Source organism: Petaurus breviceps, unplaced genomic scaffold (assembly GCF_028583685.1).
Source record: "Petaurus breviceps papuanus isolate PSGF00001 unplaced genomic scaffold, PetGlider_PUasm1.0 78, whole genome shotgun sequence".
Classification (NCBI taxonomy): Eukaryota; Metazoa; Chordata; class Mammalia; order Diprotodontia; family Petauridae; genus Petaurus; species Petaurus breviceps.
Window position 1 is genome coordinate 9,541,325 of NW_027186502.1, and position 24,554 is coordinate 9,565,878.

The following is a 24,554-nucleotide window of genomic DNA, read 5'->3' on the forward strand; positions in this document are numbered from 1 at the left end:
TCTCTCTCTCTCTCTCTCTCTCTCTCTCTCTCTCTCTGTCTCTCTCTTTCTCCCTCCCTCCCTTTTTCCCTTTCTCCCTCTCTGTCTCTCTCTGTTTCTCTGTCTCTGTCTCTCTCCATGTCTTTCTCTTTCTCTCTCTTTCTATTCCCTCTGTCCACATAAGGTATCACCTCCTTGCCTGTGGGTGCTCTGCCGAAAAACAAAAATCTTTCTGTTTTCTTTCTTAAAGACCAGCCTTAACCCCAAATCACTATTGCTCTTTTTGGCTGGTTAAAAATAGGGCCCTGATCAACTCAGAATTAATGTAAATAGCTATTGTTTCTAGGTTTTTTTGGGGGGGGAGGGAAGGGGAGAAAGGAGGGCATTTGGGGTTAAGGGACTTGCCCAAGGTTATGGGGCTAGTAAGCGTTAAGTGTCTGAGGCTGAATTTGAACTCAAGTCCTCCAGACACCAGGGCTGGTGCTCTATTCACTGCTCCACCTAGCCTCTCCTATTGTTTCTGTTTTGACTAGAAACCTTGAGGCTCTTTCCCTCCTAAATAGATATGCCATTCTTTGCCTAATTTTTTATTAAGCCTTAGTCATTAAATGGGTTTTGCCTCAGTTAAACTAAGACCTCTTAAAGACATTACCTTGAAAAGGCCAAGGTCTCCCACTGTATTCTGGGTCATCTCCAATTCTCCCGATCTACATCTGACCCCGGGACCCAGATGATGTCAGATAAGAAAGTGAGGCTGGTGACTTTGCACAGCCCTCATTCACTTAAATCTAATTTACTTCCCTGATGTCATTGTCCTCTTCTAGAACAAAGGACAGACAGCAGCAAACCTGGAATTTTTATGTAACTGGTAAGCAGCTGCTTATCTTCAGTCTAGTTGCCTGACTGCCTGCCACTTCTTTACTCATTCTCATCATAGAATATAAATAACTTCTCACTTCCTGATGTCATGGTCCTCTTCCAGAATAGAGGACAAACAATACCTCCTTCTCTGGCCTATTTGTTTCATTATCTGAACCTACCTCATTGACTAAATCCCAAACATTCTTCCCTTACTGAGATGAGGTTATACCTTGTCTCTTTAATGATTATGAGCTAACTGTAGTGATGTTTTTGCCCTATGGTCCCTAGTATCTCAAGTTAAGCCATAAGCTTATTTTTGCGTGTTAATTTGTTCCAAATAAATGCCTAAACTTTAATGTCCAATATGTTTATCCCTTGTGATTGCCTAAACTTCCAAAAGTAAATGCAGTATATTGGGACATGTGATCACATATTAAAAGGCTATTTAGCCCAGGTCCTCAAATTGCCAACATAGAGACTTGTTCTGTTGCTGGTGCCATATCTGAAAACTTTTTATTTTAGCATTGTCAAACCTATCAGGATTTGTGATCCACTGGTATAGCCACTGAGAACCCTGACATCCCTCTATACCACACTCAAACACTGGGATAGAATTCGTAGAGTTAAACCTTTATAGAACTTAAAGATTGCCTGTAATGCAATTCATAAAACCATAAAATAGTGTCATTCCTTATGAGAGACTTGTGGCATAGTAGAAAAAGATTTGCCTTCAAAGTTACTTTAAACCTAGGTTCAAGGCATACTTTGGGCATTTGCATGTACACAGTAGGCCAGAAAAAGAGGATTGTCATGAAATAGCTAGTCTCATATAACTTACTTTGCTTTTTTATGTACAACTTTCAAAACTTTCTAAGATGACACATTGAAGAGGCAGTGCTGGTCTGTACAAATAGAGTTTCCTTATCCAGGAATTATATCAATGAAACTTTGGCATGACAAGAAAGTCCATCACTATCTTGATTGCTTTCCTGAAATTGGTATGAACTAGAGCAGCAAGAAAAACCAAGAGAAAAATATACAATAATTAAAGAGAAGTGGCTACAACACTAAAATTCTACCCAACCCGGAATAATCACAGTGACTCATCTTTGCCCCAGAGAAAAGACCAGGAAACTTACCTTTTTTCTTAGTTTAGAAATGGGCGACTACATGTGTGGAATTCTGGGTATTCTATCATACAATATTACTTTATTTCTTAGATTTTGTTTTAGTTTTCTTTGTCAAAAGAAAGGTTTCAATGAGGGAGACACATTGCCATTTACTTCTGATTTATAAAAAAGAAAGGCGTGAATAAAAATTACTAATTAGGAGGAGAAAAACCTGCAAAATTGGCCTACAACTGCAAATAAAAGACTATTGTTGAGGTGGTCTGGTGGGCTACTGAAAATGTACTTCACAGATTACAAGTGGGAGGAAACAGCATGATCTAGAGGAAAAATTATTGGTCTTTGAGTCAAAAGCCTGGGGTTTAAATCTCAGGTCTGATACCCATGACCATGTAACCATCGGCAAGTCACTTTAAATTTCTGACCTTTAGTTTCCACATTTGGAAAATGCAAATGATAATGTTTGCATTGATTTTCTTACAAGGCTATTGTAAGGAAGGCACCATGTTGACCTTCGAGTTCTATGGAAATGGACTAATGTTGTTGACGTGATCAATATTGTCCCTTCCTAGCAAATAATCCCTGTTGACACCACTACTGATCTTCATTTAGTCTGGTCTTAGAACCTTACAGTTACATTTAAGATTGGTCTTGGAGTGTGAGAGGATAAGACTAAAATGACAGAGGTTCTAGCTAAGAAAGGAGGGAGCAAAGGTCACAGAATCCAGACTCCAGAGCTTTTGGATGGAAGAATCTATAAAATAGGGAAAGCAAGAGAAATAAGAAGAGAAAAAAGTAAAAAAACAAACCAGAAACTAGAAAGTAAGGGAACAGTAAGAGCGAGACTGGTGCAATAGGAAGAATATTGGATTTAGAGGCACAGGACATGTGTCTAAATCTTGTTTCTGTCACTTATCCTTCTTGCATTAACATGAGCAAGTCATTGAACCTCTTTGATCTCAATTTCTCTATATGGAAAATGACAGGGTTGGAGGAGATGATCCCTAAGGCCCTTAAATCCATGATCCCATAATATTGAGAAAGGAAAGTTGAAGGGAAGTAGAGTAATAAGAAGTTGTGAGTGAAATAAATGAGAGTTGGCAGAAAATTCTGTAGGTATCCTCAGAAAAGTGAGGGTATGGGGATTAAATAGAGTTGGAGGAGGAAGAATTACATTCATAAAAGACAATTGAAAGAAGAGGGGTTATGACTAAGGGAAAAGTGAAAGAATGAATGCATGAAAGAACAGATGAATGTATGAACAAAGGAGGCTTAGCAAAGAAGACACTTTATGGTAAGATCAGAGAGACAATGGAGAAATGAATGGGAGAGAGGATGGAGGAGGGAAATACATATAATTGATCTGTAAAGCTATGTATAAAGCATGCTGAAATGGATTATACCTCTTGATAAGACTGTGGGCTGATACTAGCTTATAGAAAAGAAGCAGCTTACTGAAGTGAAAGGACACTGACTTTAGAGTGCAAAGGCCTAACTCCAATTTTTAACCCTGACTCTTATTAGCTATGGGAAACTAATAAAATCACTTATATTTTTCTGTGCCTCAGTTTCCCCTTCAGTAAAGTGGGACATAATATATCTCACACTCTTAATGTCATAGGGTTGTTGTGATATATGAGCTATGCAAACTGCAAAATGATAGATAAATGTGTTAATATTATGACAAATAATAAATTTAATGAAATAAATTTAATGATAAAAATGAGTTGTATTAATAATGACAAATATTACTTTTTTTGAGGAGGAAAGGCAGGGCAAATGGCGTTAAGTGACTTTTCCAAGGTCAAACAGCTAGTTTTGTGTTAAGTGTTTGAGGTCGGATTTGAACTCAGGTCATCCTGACTCCAGGGCCGGTGCTCTATTCACTGTACCACCTAGCTGCCCTGATAAATATTACTTTTAATAATAATAAATTAATGTTAATAAAAATAAACTGGATATATGTGTTTTTCCCCTTATCAGAATATGAACCCCTTCAGAGCAGGGACTATTTTCTATTTGATTCCCAGCACTTAACATGGTGCTCTATACATAGCAAGTGCTTAGTAAATAAATACCATTTCATTTATTCATTTGTTCATTCATTATTAATTCCTACAAGGAAAATATTGTGTCATTCACCTTTGTATCACCCAGAGTACCTACCACCCAGCATTCACTGGGTGTACAGTAAATAAATATATAGTAAATACTTGTGAAATAAAATTAATAAATAGGATTACTAGTTTTTTGCCTCATGCCACCACTTAGATGTAGCTTGACACAGTGACAAGAGAGCTGGCTTCAACATCAGGAAAATCTGGGTTTAAGCCCTTCCTCTGACACATATGGTGTCACCTTGGTCAAATCACTTACTCATATTAGTGTCCTCAGAAAGCTCTCTAAGACTGTTAAGTTGTAGAATATATGTCAATCAGTGTTGGCAAAAGGCACTTTCGCATTGGGAATTCCATGGGAAAGTGGAAAAAACTAATGGTTTTGAAGTCAGAGTTTCTCTGGTGCTTCAGTGTGTGACCTTAGGCAAATTATTTACACTTCTTTGGCCTCAATTTCCTCCCCTATAAAATGAGGGGATTGGACTAGATTGATTCTGGAACTCATTCAGTCACTATTTCTATATTCCTATGATCACATGAAATCATAGGTCTGATCCAAAAAAGAATCTTTTCACAAACAATATCAACACTGAGATTGTGATAACTCTGAAAGGGAATTACCTTATAATAATCATCTGTTATCAGTGTGCTAAATTGTTTCTTTTTTTTTAAATGCACTTGGTGCTTGTTTCCCTGTCCATTTTGTGTATGTGTCACATTTGCTTAGGGCTTATAGAAGCAAGTTCAAGTAAAAGTGCAACTCAATGAAGGTTGACCAGAAGTCAAAAGTCAGAGATTGTAGCTTTTGCGTATGGGTGCTTCCAATCCCAAGTGTTCATATAGCCACAGGAATACCTAAAATATTCTCAGAATTGAATAATGTGCGAATGTTTTCTTTGGTCACCATTTTTTTCCTTGAGAAATGCTCTTTACAAGTATTGGCCTCATGGACACTAACTCAATTAAAGGCCATTATTTGAAAATTCATGCTTGGGTAGGAGGTGTGTGTCCTGCTAAGAGGTAATATTGTATATCGTTACATTTCTTTATAGGACCAGACAAGTCTCTTATTATGAACGAGCTCTCTTTTCAAATTGCAATTCAGGATGTTCATGTTCAAAGACAGAATGGGATCCTATATGTGGAGAAAATGGAATCACCTATGTATCTGCTTGTCTTGCTGGTTGCCAAACTTCCACTGGAAGTGGGAAAAACACTGTAAGGAACTCCTCCATTTTAATTATGTACCCAAATTTAGACAGAAGTTGACACCTGCATAGTTGGTTAGGGGCTTGGGTAGACCATAAAGGAATAAGTCATTGAAATATAGATTTAGCTTTGCCTTTTATCTTAGGCTACTCTGTATGTCATAGCAACAGGGAAAATGTTTCCATAACTAGAGAAAATATAACAGGGCCTGTCAAAGTGACTTGGGCATGGATGTAGAAGGGGGCAGAACTTGTGCACATTCCATTGAGATATGTAGAAGAGAGAAATGATCATAAACCAAGGATGAGGGGAACTGAGGACTATAATTGATAATTCTCTGTTACTCCTAATGGTTTCTAACTGAAGATACCAAATATTTCCTACCTTACTCAATTTCATGCTCTGGCACTGGAGTGAAAACAGTTAGAAACATCATATAGAATCTTACATGACATAGTTTCCTTGCACACACACTCTTGAATTTCCTTTTGGAGTCACTTTTTTGGTCATTATCATCTAGACCAATGAACATTTATTGAATACCTAGTACAGATATTCTACTTTATGCTAGACATGAAGGATGGAAAGAAGTATTAAATATGGCCAATGCCACAAGAATCATACAATCTGCTTAGGAGAATAGACATCTAGGTAACCAATAAATAACCTAGGTTGAATACCAAATGTGGGGCATAGACAGTGCATTAATTTATAGGAGAGAATGATCACCAACAGCTGGGGTAGTTGGAGGAGGCTTGTGAGAAGACATGGGATATAATTTAGGTCTTGTAAGAAGAGTAAGATACAAATTAGCAAAGGACAAGTGTAGGGCATTCTACCTAGGAGATGCAATATAAACAGTCCAGGTCTGAAAAGACCTCCCAGGATTATTAGAAAGAGAGTGTTGGTCTAGGCTTCCTGTTGTTCTTCTGGCCTAGGAAAAGGTATCTTGATGAGATAGAATCTCATGTGCAGCTTCAACAATAAGAATGATGCTGGATTAGGAAGCCAAATACATGATGTTTAGGTGATGCTGAGTAAATTACCTGAAGCTATCTCTCAACAATTTCATCCACTCTCATTGGTTCCACATTTAATTCTTTTTTGGATGATTCCCAAATCTCTATATCTGGCTTCAGACCAAGAATCGATCCCTATTTCTAACTGGTTAATGGACATATCTTATCAGACTTTCCTGTTTTATCTCATTTTTAGCCTATTAAAAAGTAAATTCATTAGCATCAAAAGAACATAGATTTTTATCTTGAAGAATCTTAAAGACATTTGTCTTCTTCAATCCTTTTGCTTTTTTTTTTCTTTAACAAGTGAGGAAATTGAGAAGTGGCTTATCCAAAATCATACAGGCATAAGAAGAAGAACCAGAATTCAAGTCCAGGTCCCATGATTTCAAATCCATCACCCAGTCCCGTCTACTACTTTCTGCAAAATCTGTTTCACTTCTTGACTTCCTTATTTTTCCTCTGGAAGACAAGATCAAAATTTCAGTTATTTTTATCTTGCTTTCTCTGTCTTGACACCCCCATATGCAGTGAGTAGTGGCTTTGATAATAGAAGACATGGGGTTGAACCTCTGTTTTGCTTCTATGGATGACTACAAGTAACTAATGAAGTCTCTGGGACTAATTTTCTTCATTCAAAGAATGATAGTGTTGGACTATATTCAATTCAACCAATATTTTTTAGCGTTTACTATGTACCAGGAACTATGTTAGGTACTGGAGATGCAAAAGAAAACCAAAACAGTCCCAGGTTACAAAAAGGGGTCTTAAATTCCTTTCAGCTTTGCATATGTCAGTCCCTTCATTCTACCTTCAGAATTATAAAATTACAGAGTTGAAAGGGCCCTCATAGATCATCTAGTCTAACCCATATTTAGAAAAGAAACTCATCTATATTATACTTGGTAACTGATTTCCAAGTCTTATATCTTAAAGACTTCTAATATAAAAGAAATTCCCTCATCCCCAGGGCACTGCATTCTATTTTGTGGCAAATCTAAGTATAGGAAAATTTTTCCACCCTAAATCCATTTCTTTGCAACTACAACCATCATCCATTGTTCCTAGTTCTGTCACCTGAGGTCAAACATCTATTCTAATTTATTTCTTTACCTGATTTATTGATTAAGAAAAGAAGTTATACAATATAGGGTCAAGCACTGATCTCTGAAACACTGCTCTAGAGATTTGTTTCTCAATTGAACATTAATAGACTATTATTAGGATCATTAATGACTAGTCTAATGACATCCACTTTTAGGCAGTTCTCAATACAACTAATCAGATTTTGACCTACCACATATCTCTCACACACATCTAAAACGATAGCATTAGGGCTTTAAGAATGTGTTTCATTTTCAGTAATCTACATCTACAACATTCCCTTGATCTATGAGCCTGACAATCACATTGGAAAGGGAAATGAGTCTGTGTGTGCCTAAGCAAACAGGCAGCTGCCAGCCAAGTCTGGCCAGTCAGGATGCAACATAGACCCAGGCAAACAGGCAGCCTCCAGAGGCCAGAACTCCACAAGCTTCAGTTGTAGCCATAGGAAAGTGCATAAACATGCAAGTGGACTCAGCACATGCCACACACCACCAGTAAGACCCCACTTCAGCACCAGCTATGTTGCCAGACCCCTACCACCTCTAGTAGTGCCAAGCAATGTTTACCCCTTCCCCTCAGTGCAGCACCAGATATGAGGGTATCCCAGGACAACACTGCAAACAGCCAGGGCCTGCAGCCACTAGCACAAGCTGGGAGCAGTGCCCCTTCTACCCTGGGAGCAGAACTCAAATTTAAAAGAAAGGAAAAAGGGAAAAATGTGCAAACAACAAAAACAACAAAAGAACCGACCATGGAAAGTTATTATGGTAACAAGGAAGACCAAGACACAAATTCAGTAAAGGAAAACAATGTCAAAACACCTATGGGTATAACCCTAAAGAAAAATGGGAAGTGGTATCAAGCCCAGAAAGATATCATGGAAGAGCTCATGAAGGAGTTTAAAAATAATACAAGAGAGGTGGAAGAAAAATTGGGAAAAGAAATGAGAGTGATGCACGAAAGCATCAAAAACCTGGAAAACTGTTTTAAAAGAAGATTTGGCCAAATGAAAAAGAAAGAACAAAAGCTAATTGAGGAAAATAACATTTAAATGGGTAGAAATGGGCAAGTGGAAGCTAATGGCTCTATGATACATCATGAATCAATCAAACAAATTCAAAAGAATGAAAAAATAGAAGAAAATGTGTAATACCCCTTGAGAAAAATAACTGACATAGAAGATAGATCTAGGGGAGACATATCAGAGTCATGGGATTATCAGAAAGCCATAATCAAAAGTAGCACCTGGACAGCATCTTTTAAGAAATTATCAAGTAAAACTCCCTTGATGTCCTGGAACTAGAGGGCAGAATAGATAGTGAAAAACCTATCACCTCAGGAAAGTGATCCTAAAATATTAAACCCAGGGAACATTATAGCCAAATTTCAGAACAATATGTTCAAGGAAAAATACTACAAGTGGTCAAAAAGAAATGATTCAAATATCAGGGAGTCACAATCAGGATCACACAGGACTTGGAAGCTGCAACATTAATGGATCAGAGGTCATGGGATATGATATTCCATAATACAAAGAAGGTAGGACTACACCAAGAATGATTTATCTGGTAAAATTAAGTATAATACATCAAGGAAAAAATGGTCATTCAATGAAATAGAAGGATTTCAAGATTTCATAAGGAGAAGACCAGAACTAAACCAAAAATATGATCTGCAATATCATGACCAAAGAGAAGCATAAACAGGTAAAAAGGGAAAAGAATACATAAGGAATTCATTAGAGCTAACTGTTTGTACCCCTACATGGAAAGATGATATTTGTAATTCTTAAACATTTTATCACTAATAGTACAGATTGAAGGAATATACGAAGACAGACCTAAGGTGAATTTGAGGGAATGACAAAACAATTAAGGGATGAGAAAGAGAAGTAAAATGTGTTCCGAATGAAAGGAAAGGTAGAATAGGGTAAATTATCTCATATGAAGAGTTTAGAGAAAGACCTTTTACAGTGGAGGGGAAGATGGGAGGGTGGGCAATGGACTTGTTGTGAATTTTGCTCTCATCAGTATTGACTCAAAGAATACACAATCAGTTGAATATAGAAATCTACCTCATCTGACAGGGAAGTAGGGGGGAGGAGATTAAGTGAAGTGGGAGAGAAAGTGGAGACTGACCAGGGAATGCAGATTAGGGGAAGTAGTATACAGAAGCAAAACACTGGTGAGGAGTGAAAGGGTGAAAAGAAAGAAAGGACAAAGAGGAGGAAGAATAGCATGGAGGTAGTAATCAAAACTGTGAGTGTGAATGGGATGAACTCTCCCCAAAAAGGAAGTAGATAGCAGAGTGAATAAAACAAACAAACAAACAAACAACCCTTCCCCCACACAGAATCCTATAATATGCTGCTTATAAGAAACACACTTGAAGCAAAGTTAAAGGTAAGGGTCTCAAGAAGCATCTATTATGCTTCGAGTAAAGTTGAAAAAAAAAAGAAAGGCAGGTGTATCAATCCTGATTTCAGACAGAGTAAAAGTGAAAATAGACCAAAAAAAGATAAGGAAGAAAACTAAATCTTGCTAAAAGGTACTATAGACAATAACAGCAATCATATTAGAAGAGCAGACAATAGACTACCTGTCAGATCTATGGTGAGGGGAAGAATTCATGGTGAAACATGAGATAGAGAGTATTAAAAAGGTAGACTAGATAATTTTCATCATATTAAACTGAAAAGCTTTTCTACAAACAAAACCAAAGCAACCAATATTAGAAGGAAAGCAGAAAGTTTGGGAAACAATCATTATAACAAGGGTCTCTGATAAAGGCTTCATTTCTCAAAGACAAAGAAAGCTGAGTCAAATTTATGAGAACACAAGCCATTTTCCAAATGGTAAATGGTCAAAGGATATGAACAGTGGTTTTCAGATGAATAAATTAAAGATAAAGGTATATGAAGAAGTGCTCTAAATAACTTTTGATTAGACAAATGCAAATTGAAACAACTGAAATGCCACCTCAAAAATATCAGATTGGTTAATATGACAAAAAAAGGAAAATGATAGATGTTGGAGAGTATGTTGGAAAATTGGGACACTAATGCACTGTTAGTAGAACTGTGAACTAATCCAACTATTCTGGAGAGCAATTTCGAACTGTGCCCAAAGGGCAATTAAACTGTGCATACCCTTTGAATCAGCAATATCAATACTAGGTCTCTATCCCAAAGAAATCATTAAAAAGGGAAAAGGGCCTACATGAGGTCCTTTTAGTGGCAGCAAAATATTGGAAATTGAAGGGATGTAATGGGAATGGGAATCTGAAGATCTTCCCTGCACTTTGATAGGCTTAAATGAATCAGAGAACCTTATTGGATTTGAAAATATACTCTGCAGGGCAGCCAGGTAGCACAGCAAGTAAGAGCACTGGCTCCAGTGTCAGGATGACCTGGAGATCGAATGCCGAGCTAGGACACTTAGCACCCACCCAGAAACACCTGGCTGTGTAACCTTGAGCAAGTTACTTAACCCCAATTATTTAGGGGTGGCCAGGTGGCTCAGCGAGTAAGAGCAGCGGCTCCAGAGTTGGGATGACCTGGAGATCGAATCCTGGGCTCAGACACTCAGCACCACACCCAGAAATAACTGGCTGTGTAACCTTGAGCAAGTTACTTAACCCCAATTGCTTAAAAAAAAAAAGAAAATATACTCTGCCCCATAATAGATTGAATGTGGTCACATGGAGCCTGTGGTGGGAGGCTTGCTTTTCAGGAATGCCCACACCTTGTTACTTTGTAATTGGGCAGTGGGTCAAGAGGGTTGTGACATTCTCTGACCTAGGAGAAGGCTATATATATATATATATACACCACCATGTGAGGTTTTGCTTTGGGGCTCATTTTGGGAAAAATTGTGTGATTTGGCCAGATGAGAATCTGGGCAGCTCCCCATCTTTGAAAACCCAGATGTTGGTGCTTCCCTTCTGGTAACTAACTAGGTATAGATGTAATAGTCAGACAGCTAGAAGCCCTGTCTGCTAGTCTGTTTGTCTGTATTTTTTTTTTCTGCTTGTAACTCTGAAGTTAAGGGTGCTGACTATTTTTTCCTGAACTAGGTAAATGATAAGTATTTGATTGAAGTAGGATTGTTAAGCCATTTTGAGTTGCTTTCGTTTAGAAAAGCAGATCTAGGGGCGGCCAGGTAGCACAGCGAGTAAGAGCACTGGCCCCAGTGTCAGGATGATCTGGGGATCGAATCCGGGCTCAGATACTTAGCACTACACCCAGAAATAACTGGCCGTGTGACCTTGAGCAAGTTACTTAACCACAATTGCTTAAAACAAAAAAAGAAAAGAAAAGCAGATCTAAGGGTGGCTAGGTGGTGCAGTGAGTAAAGCACCAGCCCCAGAGTCAGGAGGACCTGAGTTCAGTTTTGGCCTTGGACACTTAACTCCCATACAAAAAAATTAGCCATGTAACCTTAGGCAAGTTACTTAACCCCAATTGCCCTCCAAAAGGCAAAAAAAAGGGGGGATGGTCAGATAGTGAAGTGGGTAAGAGCACCGGCCCCAGTGTCAGGATTACCTAGGATCTAATCTGGGCTCAGATACTTAGCACCACACCCAGAAATAACTGGCCGTGTAACCTGGAGCAAGTTACTTAACCCCAATTGCTTTAAAAAAAAAAAGCAGATCTAAGAACCTGTGCCTAGCAGCCATCCTGGGTATGCTAGGGTGCTTGCTGTTACAGGGGATGCCCATCAATTGTGAATGGCTTAACATGTTGTGTTATATGAATGTAATGAAATACTATTGTGCAATAAGTTATGATGAACAGACAGATTTTAGAAGGAAAAAAAAAAAACCTTGAAAATATTTGCATGAAGTGTTGGGATACAGACCTAGAATTGGTATTGCTGGGTCAAAGAGTCACATTTTTATAACTCTTTGGGCATAGTTCCAAATTGCTCTCCAGAATGGATAGATCAGTTCATAGCTCCAACAACAATGCATCAGTGTTCCAATTTTCTCACATCTTCTCCAGCATTTTTCATGTTCCTGTGTTGTCATGTTAGCCAATATGATAGGTGTAATGTGGTACCTTGGAGTTGTTTTGATTTGCATTTCTTTAATCAATAAGGAATTAGGGCATTTTTATATGACTATGTCTTCCTCTGAAAACTGTCTGTTCATATCCTTTGACCATTTATCAACTAGGGAATGACTTGTATTCTTATAAATTTGACTCAGTTCTCTACATATTTTAGAAACGAGGCCTTTACTTCTCTTCTAATCTTGGTTGCATTGTTTTTGTAACCTGGTTACTGCTTTTGTGTGTTGGGGTCCAGATTCTGGCAGCTGGAGGATGGTAGCTTACCTGGTGCTAAGCCAGAGCTGGTGGTGGTGGCTGGTGTGTACCTGGTGTTGGTGCTTGCCTGCTTCACCACCCTGGGGCCCAGGATCTCCCAATGTTTTGCTGCAATGGGGCTTGCTTCTGGATTGTTGGTATGCTTCCCATCCTGTACTGGTCTCCTTTAGCTACAGCAAGATGGTCCTTTCCCTTAAAGCTCCTAGCCTCCCAAGCTAAAAGACTGCTGTACCCCAGTCTTTCTGCTGGCTCCACTATTTCAGGATTTTTCTGGGGGCAATATTAGGTCTCTGTAGCTTTTTAATTTTTTTTCTTCAGCATTTTATTTCTCCCCAGTTACATGTAAAAACCATTTTTAGCATTCATTTAAAATCTTTGATTTCCAAATTCATCTCCTTCTTCACCACTCCCCCTTGAGAAGGCAAGAAATTCAATATAGGTTATACATTGTACAGTCATGTAAAACATTTCCATAATAGTCACTTTGTGAAAGAAAACATAACACCAAAAAAAAGCTACTCAAGAAAAATAAAGTTAAAGCAAAAAGAATACTTCAATCTGTATTTGGACACCATCAGTTATTTCTCTGGGGATAGATAACATGTTTTAATAATAAATACTTCAGAGTTATCTTGGATTATTATATTGCTGAAAACAGCTGTCATTCATACTTGATCATTTTACAATAATGCTGTTCTTTTGCACACCATACATTTCACTTTGCATCAGCTTATGTAAGTCTTTCCAGGCTTTTCTGACAGCATCCTGTTCATCATTTCTTATAATACAATAGTATTCCATCAGAATCACATGCCGCAATTTGTTCAGTCGTTCCCCAACTGGTGGACATCTCTTCAATTTCCAATTCTTTGCCACTACAAAAGAGCTGTTTGCTTTTGTACATATAAATCATTTTCCTTTTTTGTTTTTTATCTCTTTTGGGATCCAGACCTAGTAGTGGTATTGCTAGGTCAAAGGGTATGCATGATTTTATAGCCCTTTAGAGATATTTCTAAGTTGTTCTACAGAATAGTTAAATCAGTTCACACTTCTACCTACAGTACATTACTGTCTCATTTTCTGTCCTATTAACCAGTCTAATAGGGATGATATAGTACCTAAGAATCATTTCAATGTACATTTCTCCAATCAAGAGTGACTTAGAACACATGCATATGGTTATAGATAGCTTTGATTACTTTGTCTGAAATTGTTCATATCTTTTGATCTTTTATCATTTGGGAATGGCTCTCATTTTTATGCATTTACCTCAGTTCTCTATATGTTTAAAAAATGAGGCCTTTACCAGAGAAACTTTTTTCAATTTTTTCCACAGTTACTATTGCTATGTTTCCCTCCAATCTATCCTCCCATTTATTCTATTCTTTCTCTCCTTTCACCTGTCTTTCTTCAAAAGTGTTTTGATTCTGACTACCCCCCATCTGCTGTTCCTTCTATCACAACCCCCATCTCTTATCCCCTTTTCTTTCTACATTCCTTTAGGGCATGATAGATTTCTATACCTAACTGAAGGTGTATGCCATTACCCCCTTGAGCCTGTTCTGATGAGAGTAAAGTTCAGTCACTCCTCCCACCCAAGCTCCACCACTCTTCCCCTCCACTGTAAAAAGATTTTCCTCTTATTTATTGTGTGAGATAATTTACCCCATTCCACCTCTCCTTTTCCCTTTCTCCCACTACATTTCTTTCTCATCATTTAATTTTATTTTTTTTAGATATCATGCCTTTAAATTCAACTCACACCTGTGCCCTCTGTCTACATATACTCCTTCTATTTACCCTAACAATGAGAAAATTCCAATGAGCTACAACCATCATCTTCTCATTTAGGAATGCAAACAGTTTAACCTTGTTACTTCTCTTATGATTTCCTTTTCCTTTTTACCATTCTAAGCTTCTCTTGAGTCTTGTATCTGAAAGTCAATTTTTTTTATTCAGCTCTGGTCTCTTCATCAGGAATGCTTGATAGTCCTATATTTCATTAAATGTCTATTTTTTCACTTCATGATTTTTTTAACTTTTGCTGTAATCCTAGCTCCTTTGTCATATGGAATACCATATTCTAAGCCCCCTGATCACTTAATGTAGAAGCTGCCAAATCTTATGTTATTCTTATCGTGGATCCATGATACTTGAATTGTTTCTTTCTGGCTGTTTGCATTATTTTCTCTTTGTCCTGAAAGATCTAGAATTTGGCTATAATGTTCCCAGGAGTTTTCATTTTGGGATCTCTTTCAGGGGGTGATTGGTGGATTCTTTCAAGGAATATTTTACCCTCTAGTTCTAGGATATCAGGGGAGTTTTCCTTGATCGCTTCTTGAAAGACAATATCTAGGCTGAGTTTTTTATCATGCATTTCAGGTAGTCCAATAATTTTTAAATTACCTCTCCTGGATCTATTTTCCAGGAGATTTCATGTTGTCTTCTATTTTTTCTTTTTTTTTTATTTTTGTTTAACTTTTTCTTGATTTCTCAAAAAGTCAGCTTCTATTTGTTCAATTCTATTTTTTTAGGAATTATTTTCTAGTGAGCTTTTGTACCTCCTTTTCCATTGTCTAATTCTACTTTCTTTTGGAGATAAACAGACATTTATTAAAAACGTATTACAATAACTATGGTGTGACAATGAAAATCATTCAAGAGATATAGTTTCTTGGCAATTTAATTGTTTTGTCAATAAGGCCAGCACATTATTAATAGTTTTTCAACTGAAACTTCAGAGAATTTTAATTGGTTCATCATGAGGGTCTTAATTGGAAAATGAGATTGTCTCTTAAAATCATTAGACAGATGTTTCAAACAATTTTTAAACATATTTCCATATTAGCCATGTTGTAAAGAATCAGAACTGAAGAGGAAAACCACATGAAAGAATAAACAAATAAAAAGAATTAAAATAGTATGCTTTGATTTCCTTGTTCTCTTAGTTTTCTTATGGTATTAGCTTTTATGTCTAAATCATGTATCCATTTTGACCTTATCTTATTATATGGTGTAAGATATTGGTCTGTTGCTAGTTTCCACCATATTACTTTTCAGATTTACCATGATTTTTTGTCAAATAGTGAGTTTTTATGTAAAAAGGTGGAGTTTTGGGGTTGATCAAGCAATAGATTACTGTAGTCATTGACTACTGTGTTTTGTCTAGCTAATCTATTTCACTGATCCACCACTCTACTTCTTAGCCAATACCAAGTAATTTTGATTTACAGTTGTAGATCTGTTATGGCTAGGCCACCTTCCCTTGCATTTCTTTTCATGAATTTCTGTAATATTCTGGACATTTTGTTGTTCCAGATAATTTTGTTATTATTTTTTGTAGTTCTATAAAAAAGTTTTGGTAGTTTGATTGGTATGCTACTGAATAATTAAATTCATTTAGGTAGAATTCTCATTTTTAAATTAGCTCAGCCTACCTGTAAATAACTGATGTTTTTCCAGTTATTTGGATCTGATTTTATTTGTGTGAAAAGTGTTTTGTAATTGTGTTCATGTAGTTCCTGTATTTGTTTTGGCAGGTAGACTCCCAAATATTTTATATTGTCTACAATTACTTTAAAAGGAATTTCCCTTTCTATCTCTTACTGTTGGGCTTTGTTAGTAATATATAGAAATGTTGGTGATTTACATTGGTTTATTTTATATCCTGCAACTTTGCTAAAGTTACTAATTATTTCAAGTAATTTTTAGTTGATTGTCTAGGATTCTCTAAGTATATCAAATCACCTGCAAAGAGAGATAGTTTTGTTTCTCCTTTGCTCATTCTAATTCCTTCCATTTCTCTCTTTTTTCTCTTTTTTTTCTCTTATTACTAAAGCTAACATTTCTTATACCATATCAATAGCAGTGGTGATAATGGATATCCTTGCTTCACTTCTGATCTTATTGGAAATGCTTCAAGCTTATCCCCATTACACCAATTCTGCTTTTTAAGGAGCTATTTTCTTCAGTGAAGTTTTGTGCCTTTTTCCATTTGACCAATTCTGCTTTTGAAAGCATTTCCCCCACATTGCCTATTTGTGCCCTTTTAACCATTTGACCTAGTCTGTTTTTCAAAGTTTTATTTTCTTCAGCATTTTTGGGTGTATCTCCTTTTCCAAGCTGTTTACTTGTTTTTCATGATTTTCTTTCATCACTTTCATTTCTCTTCCTAATTTTTTCTCCACTTCTCTTATTTAATTTTTAGAATACTTTTTGAGCTCTTCCATGGCATGAGACCAATTCATATTTTTCTTAGAAGCTTTGGAGATAGGAGCTTCAACTTTATTATTTTCTTCTTAGTCTGTGTTTTGATCTTCATTGTCACCATAGTAACTTTCTATGGTCAGAGGTATTTTCTGTTGCTTGCTCATTTTCCCAGCCTATTTCTTGACTGTTAACTCTTTGTTAAAACAGGGTTCTGCTTCCATGGTGGAGTATGCACTGTCCCAACCTTCAAGGGGTTTGTGCAGCTATTTTCAGAGATTTTCATAGGGACCTGTAAGTTTCCAGTTTTTCCAAGGTGCTATGATCTAAGGAGAGGTTTGTTTAATGCTCTCTTGACCTGTGCTCTTATCTGTGAATGACCACAAGAGTTTTTTCTTCCCTGGAACTGTAAGGATGGTTCCTGCTCCATTGTGGTCACAAGCTCTGATGTGCTAGTGCTTTTCTTTGCCCTGGAACTGCCACCCAGGTTTGAAACCCAGATCTGAGTATAGGCAAATCAAAATCCTGGCAAAGAGATCCCTATAATCATTTTCTTTTTAAAAATTTTTAAATTTATTTAGTTTTAGTTTTCAACATTCATTTCCATAAGATTTTGAGTTACAATTTTTTCTTTCCCCATCTTTCCCCTATTCCCACCCCAAAATAGCAAGCCTACAGAATACTCCTTCCCCCGATCTGTTCTCTCTTCTATCCTTCCTCTTTACCCCCTAACTTCCTAGTAGGGCAAGATGGATTTCTATACCCCAGTACCTGTATATCTTATTTCCCAGTGGTACGTAAAAAAACAATTTTTAAACATTCGTTTTTAAAACTTTGAGTTCCAGATTTTTTTCCCCTTCTTCCCTCCTTAGCTGAATTTGCCAGATGGAAAAGGAATTTCAAAAACTCACTAAGATAAACAATTAAATATAGATTGTACATGTGTAGTAACTCAAATCATTTCCATAGCAGTTATATTGTGAGAGACTGACTATATTATCTTCCATCCTATCCTGCCCCCCACTTATTCTATTTTCTCCTTTGACCCTTTTCCTTTTCAAAAATGCTTCCTTCTAACTACTCTCTCCCCTAATCTACCCTCCCTTCTATCCTCCCCTCTTATCCCTTACCCCCCTATTATCCTGTAGGGTAAGATACCCAATTGAGTTATATAATTGCTGGGGCTGGGTTTGTGCTGGCACAGCTTGCACTGCACTATGCTGCACTCTCACCCAGGTGCAACAGACCTTTCCTGCTGACCTTCTAAATTGTCTTTGGTGAATGTGGACTGAGAGAGCTTTAAACAACCACTCCTGCCACTGAATCAGTAGACATAAGACCTGGTCCAGCTTTACTGGGGTCCAGCCTACCCTGGCATGGCCTTCACTGAGCTGTGCTCCTCTCTCACTCTGCTGCAACAGACCTTTCCTGCTGACTTTGCAAATTGTCTTGAACTGGAAAATTGTTTTACTCCATTTTTTGTTAGTTCTGCCACTGTAGAATTTGTTTAGAGTCATTATTTAAAGACTTTTGAAGGGGTTTAGGGGAGAGTTGAGTTAAGTCCTTGCCTTTACTCTGCTGTCTTGGCTCCATCTCTTTGTTCCTCTTAGTAGATAAAAGTGTCCCAATCAGAAAGGGTTGGCACTTTCCATAAGAATAGGCATGAATCAATCAATAAACATTTATGAGGTGCCTACTACAGTGAGGTACACTACAGTGCCTACATGCCAGGCACTGTACCAAGGTCTGGGGATATAAAAAGCAAAAGGTAATCTCTACCCAAACACATAAGGCACAAGAAGAGAAGAAAGATGATAGGTTGTACAAAGCAATCATAGTTTTTGCTTAGGCCCTATTCTATTCCATATATGGGAAAGCTGGACAGGCTTGTTTGTCCTTTGTTCTTAAACTGGACCATGACATCAAAAACTTCAGAAGTGATCTGAATTTTTGTAAGGGCAAATGAAAAATCTATTCACCAAATTTCATAGTGCCTCTTCTTAAAGAGAATATAATTTTATGGACCAGTGATCTACTTTTTCTACGTGAACAATTTTAGATCTATTTTTGTGTTTACTCATTGAAATTTGTCCAGATTTATCATTTGCATGATATGTCTATATAAGACATAGAAATAGGTATTTGCCACCCCCATAAACTTCATAGGTACAGTAAAATCTTAAAAATTAATATTATAAATTTTGTTTTTGTATAACTTACTAAAACTTTTATTGTTCTATTACAGATATTTTACAATTGCACCTGTATAGGAGTCACAGAATCTAAATCAGGAAATTCCTCAGGAATGGTGGGCAGATGTCAAAAAGGAAATGACTGTTCAAAAATGTTTCTGTATTTCCTGATGATATCAGTCATCACTTCCTATACTTTATCTGTAGGTGGCACACCTGGGTATATATTGCTTCTGAGGTGAATACAGATACTTGTTTTTTTATGTAAAATTTGACATAACATTATAGAGAGGAGAGAGACCATCATATAAGTTTCTAACACAGTATTAGCACAATCAGCACAATATTAATGAAATTAGCTAAATGTTAGCACAATGAGTAGTATGATTTTTACTGACTGCAGGCCAGAAATCATAATAAATCTATTCCAACTAGTTTGGGGTACAAACCTTATTTTCTTTTCCCTAATATTTCTTTAGAAATAATTTATATGGTATATTTTATATTTTAAAAATTTCATAAATAATAGGGATAATGAGTGGGCCTGTGGTTTCACTGATATAGGGGAATATTGGGTCAAGAAATTCCCATTACCGGTGTAAGTTATCATCTTCTCTATAACATGATTTTAAAATTTTACGTGGAGCACAGAAAGATTAAGTGACTTACTCAAGGGCACACAGTCAATACTGTAGTAACAAAGAAAAACAAAACAAAATGGAATAAGGAGGAGCTGAATTTTATCCTTACTTCAAACTCTTACTACTTTTGTTACTATGGGCAAGTCACTTAACATCTATGTTTCATTTTCCTCATCCATGAGATGGAAATTGTAATATTCCTCCATACAGGATTGTGCTATAGACTGTAGAAATGACAATTTAGAATTTGATACTCCTGGGAATGCTGACTAATGATTACATCTATCAAAATGCAGATTAACACAAAAGGAAGTGAGATTCACGATTTAAAAAAAAATTCCAGTCCCTTTAGTTCCCTGAAGATAATCTTAACAACTGTGAGGCACAGAAAAAGTCTTTTCAGGTTGGCTCTATATAGTGCTGCCACATAATAAGGCACAATCAATATTGCTGATATTATGTGCCAAAATTCTATTGAATTTTGCCTTGTGATCATAAAGATAACAATAGGCTAGTTTATAAATTATTGTTGTTAATTTATCATTAATTCTCATTCATTACTTTTAAGAATGGAATTATCTATTTAAAAACTTTTTAAATGATTCATAGTGTTAGTATTTGGGGAATTAAACTTCTTTTTTTTCTTTCTTATACTCATTTTAATATAATAATAAGGAAAATTTAGATTCCAGAATATATTTATGTAATTTAATATTTATTTAACAAGTTATTGCATTTCACATAACTGTGTTACAGGTTTGTTTTTCTGTTCATTTTATTTTGTTTTTACACAGAAATATTTGTTAACAAGTACTACTACTTTGGATTAATTTTATAGTCTAATTAGCCATGCTTTTATTACTTTTAGGTCAATTAAGCCACATTTTAAGTCTTTTGCCCTGGGAATCTACACTTTAGCAATAAGAGTCTTTGGTAAGTATAACTTATATTTCCTTTAAAAAAGAATGTAAATAATATTTATGTTTTGACATTTATTTAAAATATTTTGGTATAATTAACTTTGGTGTATAAGACAATACAAATGAGAAAGCCTATATATAAAACCAGTCTCTTTACTTTCTGTCTATCTCTTTCAAGTTTAGCCAAACACTTTTTTGCCCTCTATATATCTACTCTTCCCCCTCTTCCTCTGGCACCATTAATATGAACCAGTTTCTTTCTGTCTTTCTCTTTAAAGTTTAGCCAACCATTTTGCTGCCCTGTATATATCTTTTCTTTCCTCCCTTCCTCTGGAATCATTAATCTGAACCAGGAGTGACGAACTTGCGGCCTTGAGGATACATGTGACCTTTGACTGAGCCCAATTTTTACGAAACAAATCCTTTTATTAAGGGGATTTATTCTGTGAAGTTTAGGTTCACTCAAAGGGTCATACTTGGGGACCTAGAAGGCCCACCCCTGAAACCAATCAACTCCATTGTCCATAGATGAAGTATGTCAATCTACTTTCTATGACTCTACTCACCATCCCTGAAACTTTTTAGACTAAAAGTGTCCTTCTCTGGTCATAATTTCCTATTGAGTGTTTTCTGCCTCTATCCTTGCTTCTTTGTAACCTCAGTCCTTTGCACAATGCTGGGCACAAAGTGAGCACTTAATAAATACTTTGTTCATTCATTTATTCATTCCCTTGCAAATTATCTCACAAAACTGTCAGACAGGACTAGTTCAGTGGCTGAAATAAAACTTTATCAGAGCTTAAACAATATTTATATCAAACTCTCATATACATAAGTTGAAGATAAATCTAGGCATATACTTATGTTATAATTATAATCTAAATACAATAAATTGATAAGTATTAGAGAGAAACTAAAGATAAGTCATTTTGCTGGATTTTTGCATAATAATAGAAGCAACCATCTACCTAAATTTTTGATATTTGAGGAAAAAAGTATTACTTAAATCATCTAGCCAACTGCTTCAAATCCCTTATCTCTTAAAAATTCCTATCAGTTAAAAATTCAAAAGTGATTTACATTGTTCTTTGAGTGTTTCAAATAAAAAACTTAGGCAGGTAGATGGTGCAGTGGATAGTGTGATGGACAAGGACACAGGAAGATCTGTGCTGAAATCTGGCCTCAGATAGATCACCTGCTCTATCACTCTGGGTGAGTCACTTAACCTCTCTGCCTCTGTTTCCTCATCTGCAAGATAGTTATAATAATAGCACCTCTACCCCAGGGTTGTTGTAAGGACAAAATGAAATCATGTTTGTATTTTAATTTATCATATTTTTCCTTGCAGCAGGAATCCCAGCTCCAATATACTTTGGAGTATTGATAGACACAACATGTCTTAAATGGGGAATTAAAAGGTGTGGATACCGAGGAGCCTGCAGATTATATGACTCTTATGCCTTTAGGTACTAATCCTTTTGAATTTGTGCTTTTCAATAATATTGTCACTTATTTATCATCATTTTTACATGACAAAATTTATTCCACCATTTTGTCACAGATAAATGACATTTATTGTTTCATTTTCAAGGTTTAGGGCGGAATTTCCATGTTCAGGAATGAAGTAACCTTATAAATAAAGAGACACTCTGGATTTATTCTTTAACTCATTTGTTGGTCATTGACAGATTTGATTGTCATTATAGTTGCCTAGGGTAATCTTTTTTTTTTTTTTAAAGCAATAGGGGTTAAGTAACTTGCTCAAGGTTACACGGCCAGTTATTTCTGGGTGTGGTGCTGAGTATCTGAGCCCAGATTTGATCCAGGTCATCCCGACACTGGAGCCGGTGCTCTTACTCGCTGAGCCACCTGGCCACCCCTAAGCAATTGGGGTTAAGTAACTTGCTCAAGGTTACACGGCCAGGTGTTTCTGGGTGGGTGCTAAGTGTCTGAGCCCGGGATTCGATCTCCAGGTCTTCTCAACACTGGAGCCGGTGCTCTTACTCGCTGAGCCACCTGGCCGCCCCTGCCTAGGGTAATCTTAATCCAAGATAAACTTGAACTTGGTCTTTAAAAAGTAATTTACAACATAATTTACGTAACAAGCAATTTATATCAGAAATAATTTACCAGCTAAGTATTTGGGAAATGGTAGCTGAAAATAACTTTGCTAAAAGTTCATTCTAATTTTTACTAATTTCTAATATTTACTAATAGTAAAGTTTCCTTCCTAGTGTATTTCCTAGGGTCTTTGCAACCACATAATTCATACTATTAGTTGGAAATAAGATTTACAACGTTATATTTATTCTTCCATAATTTAAAAATAAAATAAAGATAAAATTTTTAAAATGATTTTTCTAAATTTCTTCTAGATACATATATCTGGGCTTAACTGTTTTACTCGGCACCGTGTCTATTTTCCTGAGTATTGCAATGCTTTTTGTTTTAAAGAGGAGGTTTGTTTCTAAAAATGGAAACCTTGCAAACAATAAAGAAGTTGCAATGGAATCTACAAGTAACAAGAAAGAACATCATACTAACAGTGACCAACTTTTTGAGACTCTCTACTGGCCAGGCAAGGAAACACAGCTTTAGGAAGAAGAGAATTCCTCCAAAGATTGGCACAAGGCCTAGCATAGGTATGTAATAAATGCCTGAGAACTGAATAATGGCAATTTGGAGATCATACTTTTCAGCATTCATGGAATTCCACACAAACATCTATTTTGTCTGATCCATTATATGTGTAATTCTCTTCATGTCAAAATATTTTCTTTATGTATAATTATAAATGTAAATATTGATTTTGATTTAGAACTTTTATGTGATGCTAAATACAATAAAATTGATCTTTCAGAAATTCATATAAGGATGTTAAAAAGAAAACTCTTTCTTTTAAAAAAGAACTTTACTACATCAATTTTTATCCTGAGTCATTCATCCTTGCTGAGTTTGATCTTGTGCCTAACAAGAAGTTAATTAATTTTGAAAAGAATTTTTATTCTTACATAACATTGTCTAATTTTAACTTGTCAAGTGCTTCATTAAGCTTTGCCTTGCACATAACCCTAAATAAATATTTTTGAAATTAAATTGAAATCTGATAAAGGTTTTACTTTTTAAAATTAAATTTTTGGGATAACAGATAGAAAACTTATTGCTGTTTTATCTCCCCTTGGATATTATTTCAATGGATAGTTCACTTCAACAAACTTAATTCAGAAGTTTTTCCTTTGGAAAAATTTTAAAAAGCCTTAACATGTCAATGTCTGGATGTAATATTTTATTATACAGAACATGTGGTCAATATAATATTGCCTTTTTCGTGTAACATTTGAATACTTTATTCATTGTAATAAGTATATCAACAGAAAGTTGTGAAATAAACAGAGTTAACAGAATATTTTAAACATAATATTCCCATCTATTTCATTATAATTAATAAAAACTGTTCATAGGTATACTTTTCATTTATCAGTTTATCTTCTTTTTACTCTCTATCACTCAGGCTTCTGCCACCAGGCACAGAAAGTCACAAGTCTTTTAGAAATAGTAGTAAGGACACTATTTTCACTGGAAGATGGAAAACATATATTTAATTGTTTCTATGATAAATCTGTTCTACTTGTCTATAGGTACACTTTGAAATCATACAAATATGTTTTTGTCTCTTTATTTTTGCATCACAATGATTAATACTATCTGAAAGGGAATTACTTATAATCAGATGCTACAAGTATGGAAAATAAACATAAAACTAAAACAAAATATGTCAGAGACCTAAAATGGTAACATCATTCTATTATTCTTCTCCTTCTTCTTCTCTTTCACACCTTGTTCTCCTCAT

At 36.0% G+C, this 24,554-nt stretch overlaps 1 protein-coding gene across 3 annotated transcripts in view; it reads left to right on the forward strand.

Annotated features, from left to right (window-relative positions):
- The window catches only part of SLCO1C1 (solute carrier organic anion transporter family member 1C1), a 102,011-nt gene extending 77,851 nt beyond the window's left edge, over nt 1-24,160 (forward strand). For all 3 annotated transcript variants that reach the window (XM_069106193.1, XM_069106192.1, XM_069106194.1), the window contains 5 exons: nt 5,137-5,302; nt 19,197-19,381; nt 20,653-20,717; nt 22,053-22,170; nt 23,080-24,160. In XM_069106193.1, the coding sequence (XP_068962294.1) occupies nt 5,137-5,302; nt 19,197-19,381; nt 20,653-20,717; nt 22,053-22,170; nt 23,080-23,302 (757 nt within the window). In that variant the 3' untranslated portion in view covers nt 23,303-24,160. The remainder of the gene's footprint in view (nt 1-5,136; nt 5,303-19,196; nt 19,382-20,652; nt 20,718-22,052; nt 22,171-23,079) is intronic.
- Nucleotides 24,161-24,554: the final 394 nt, after the last annotated feature.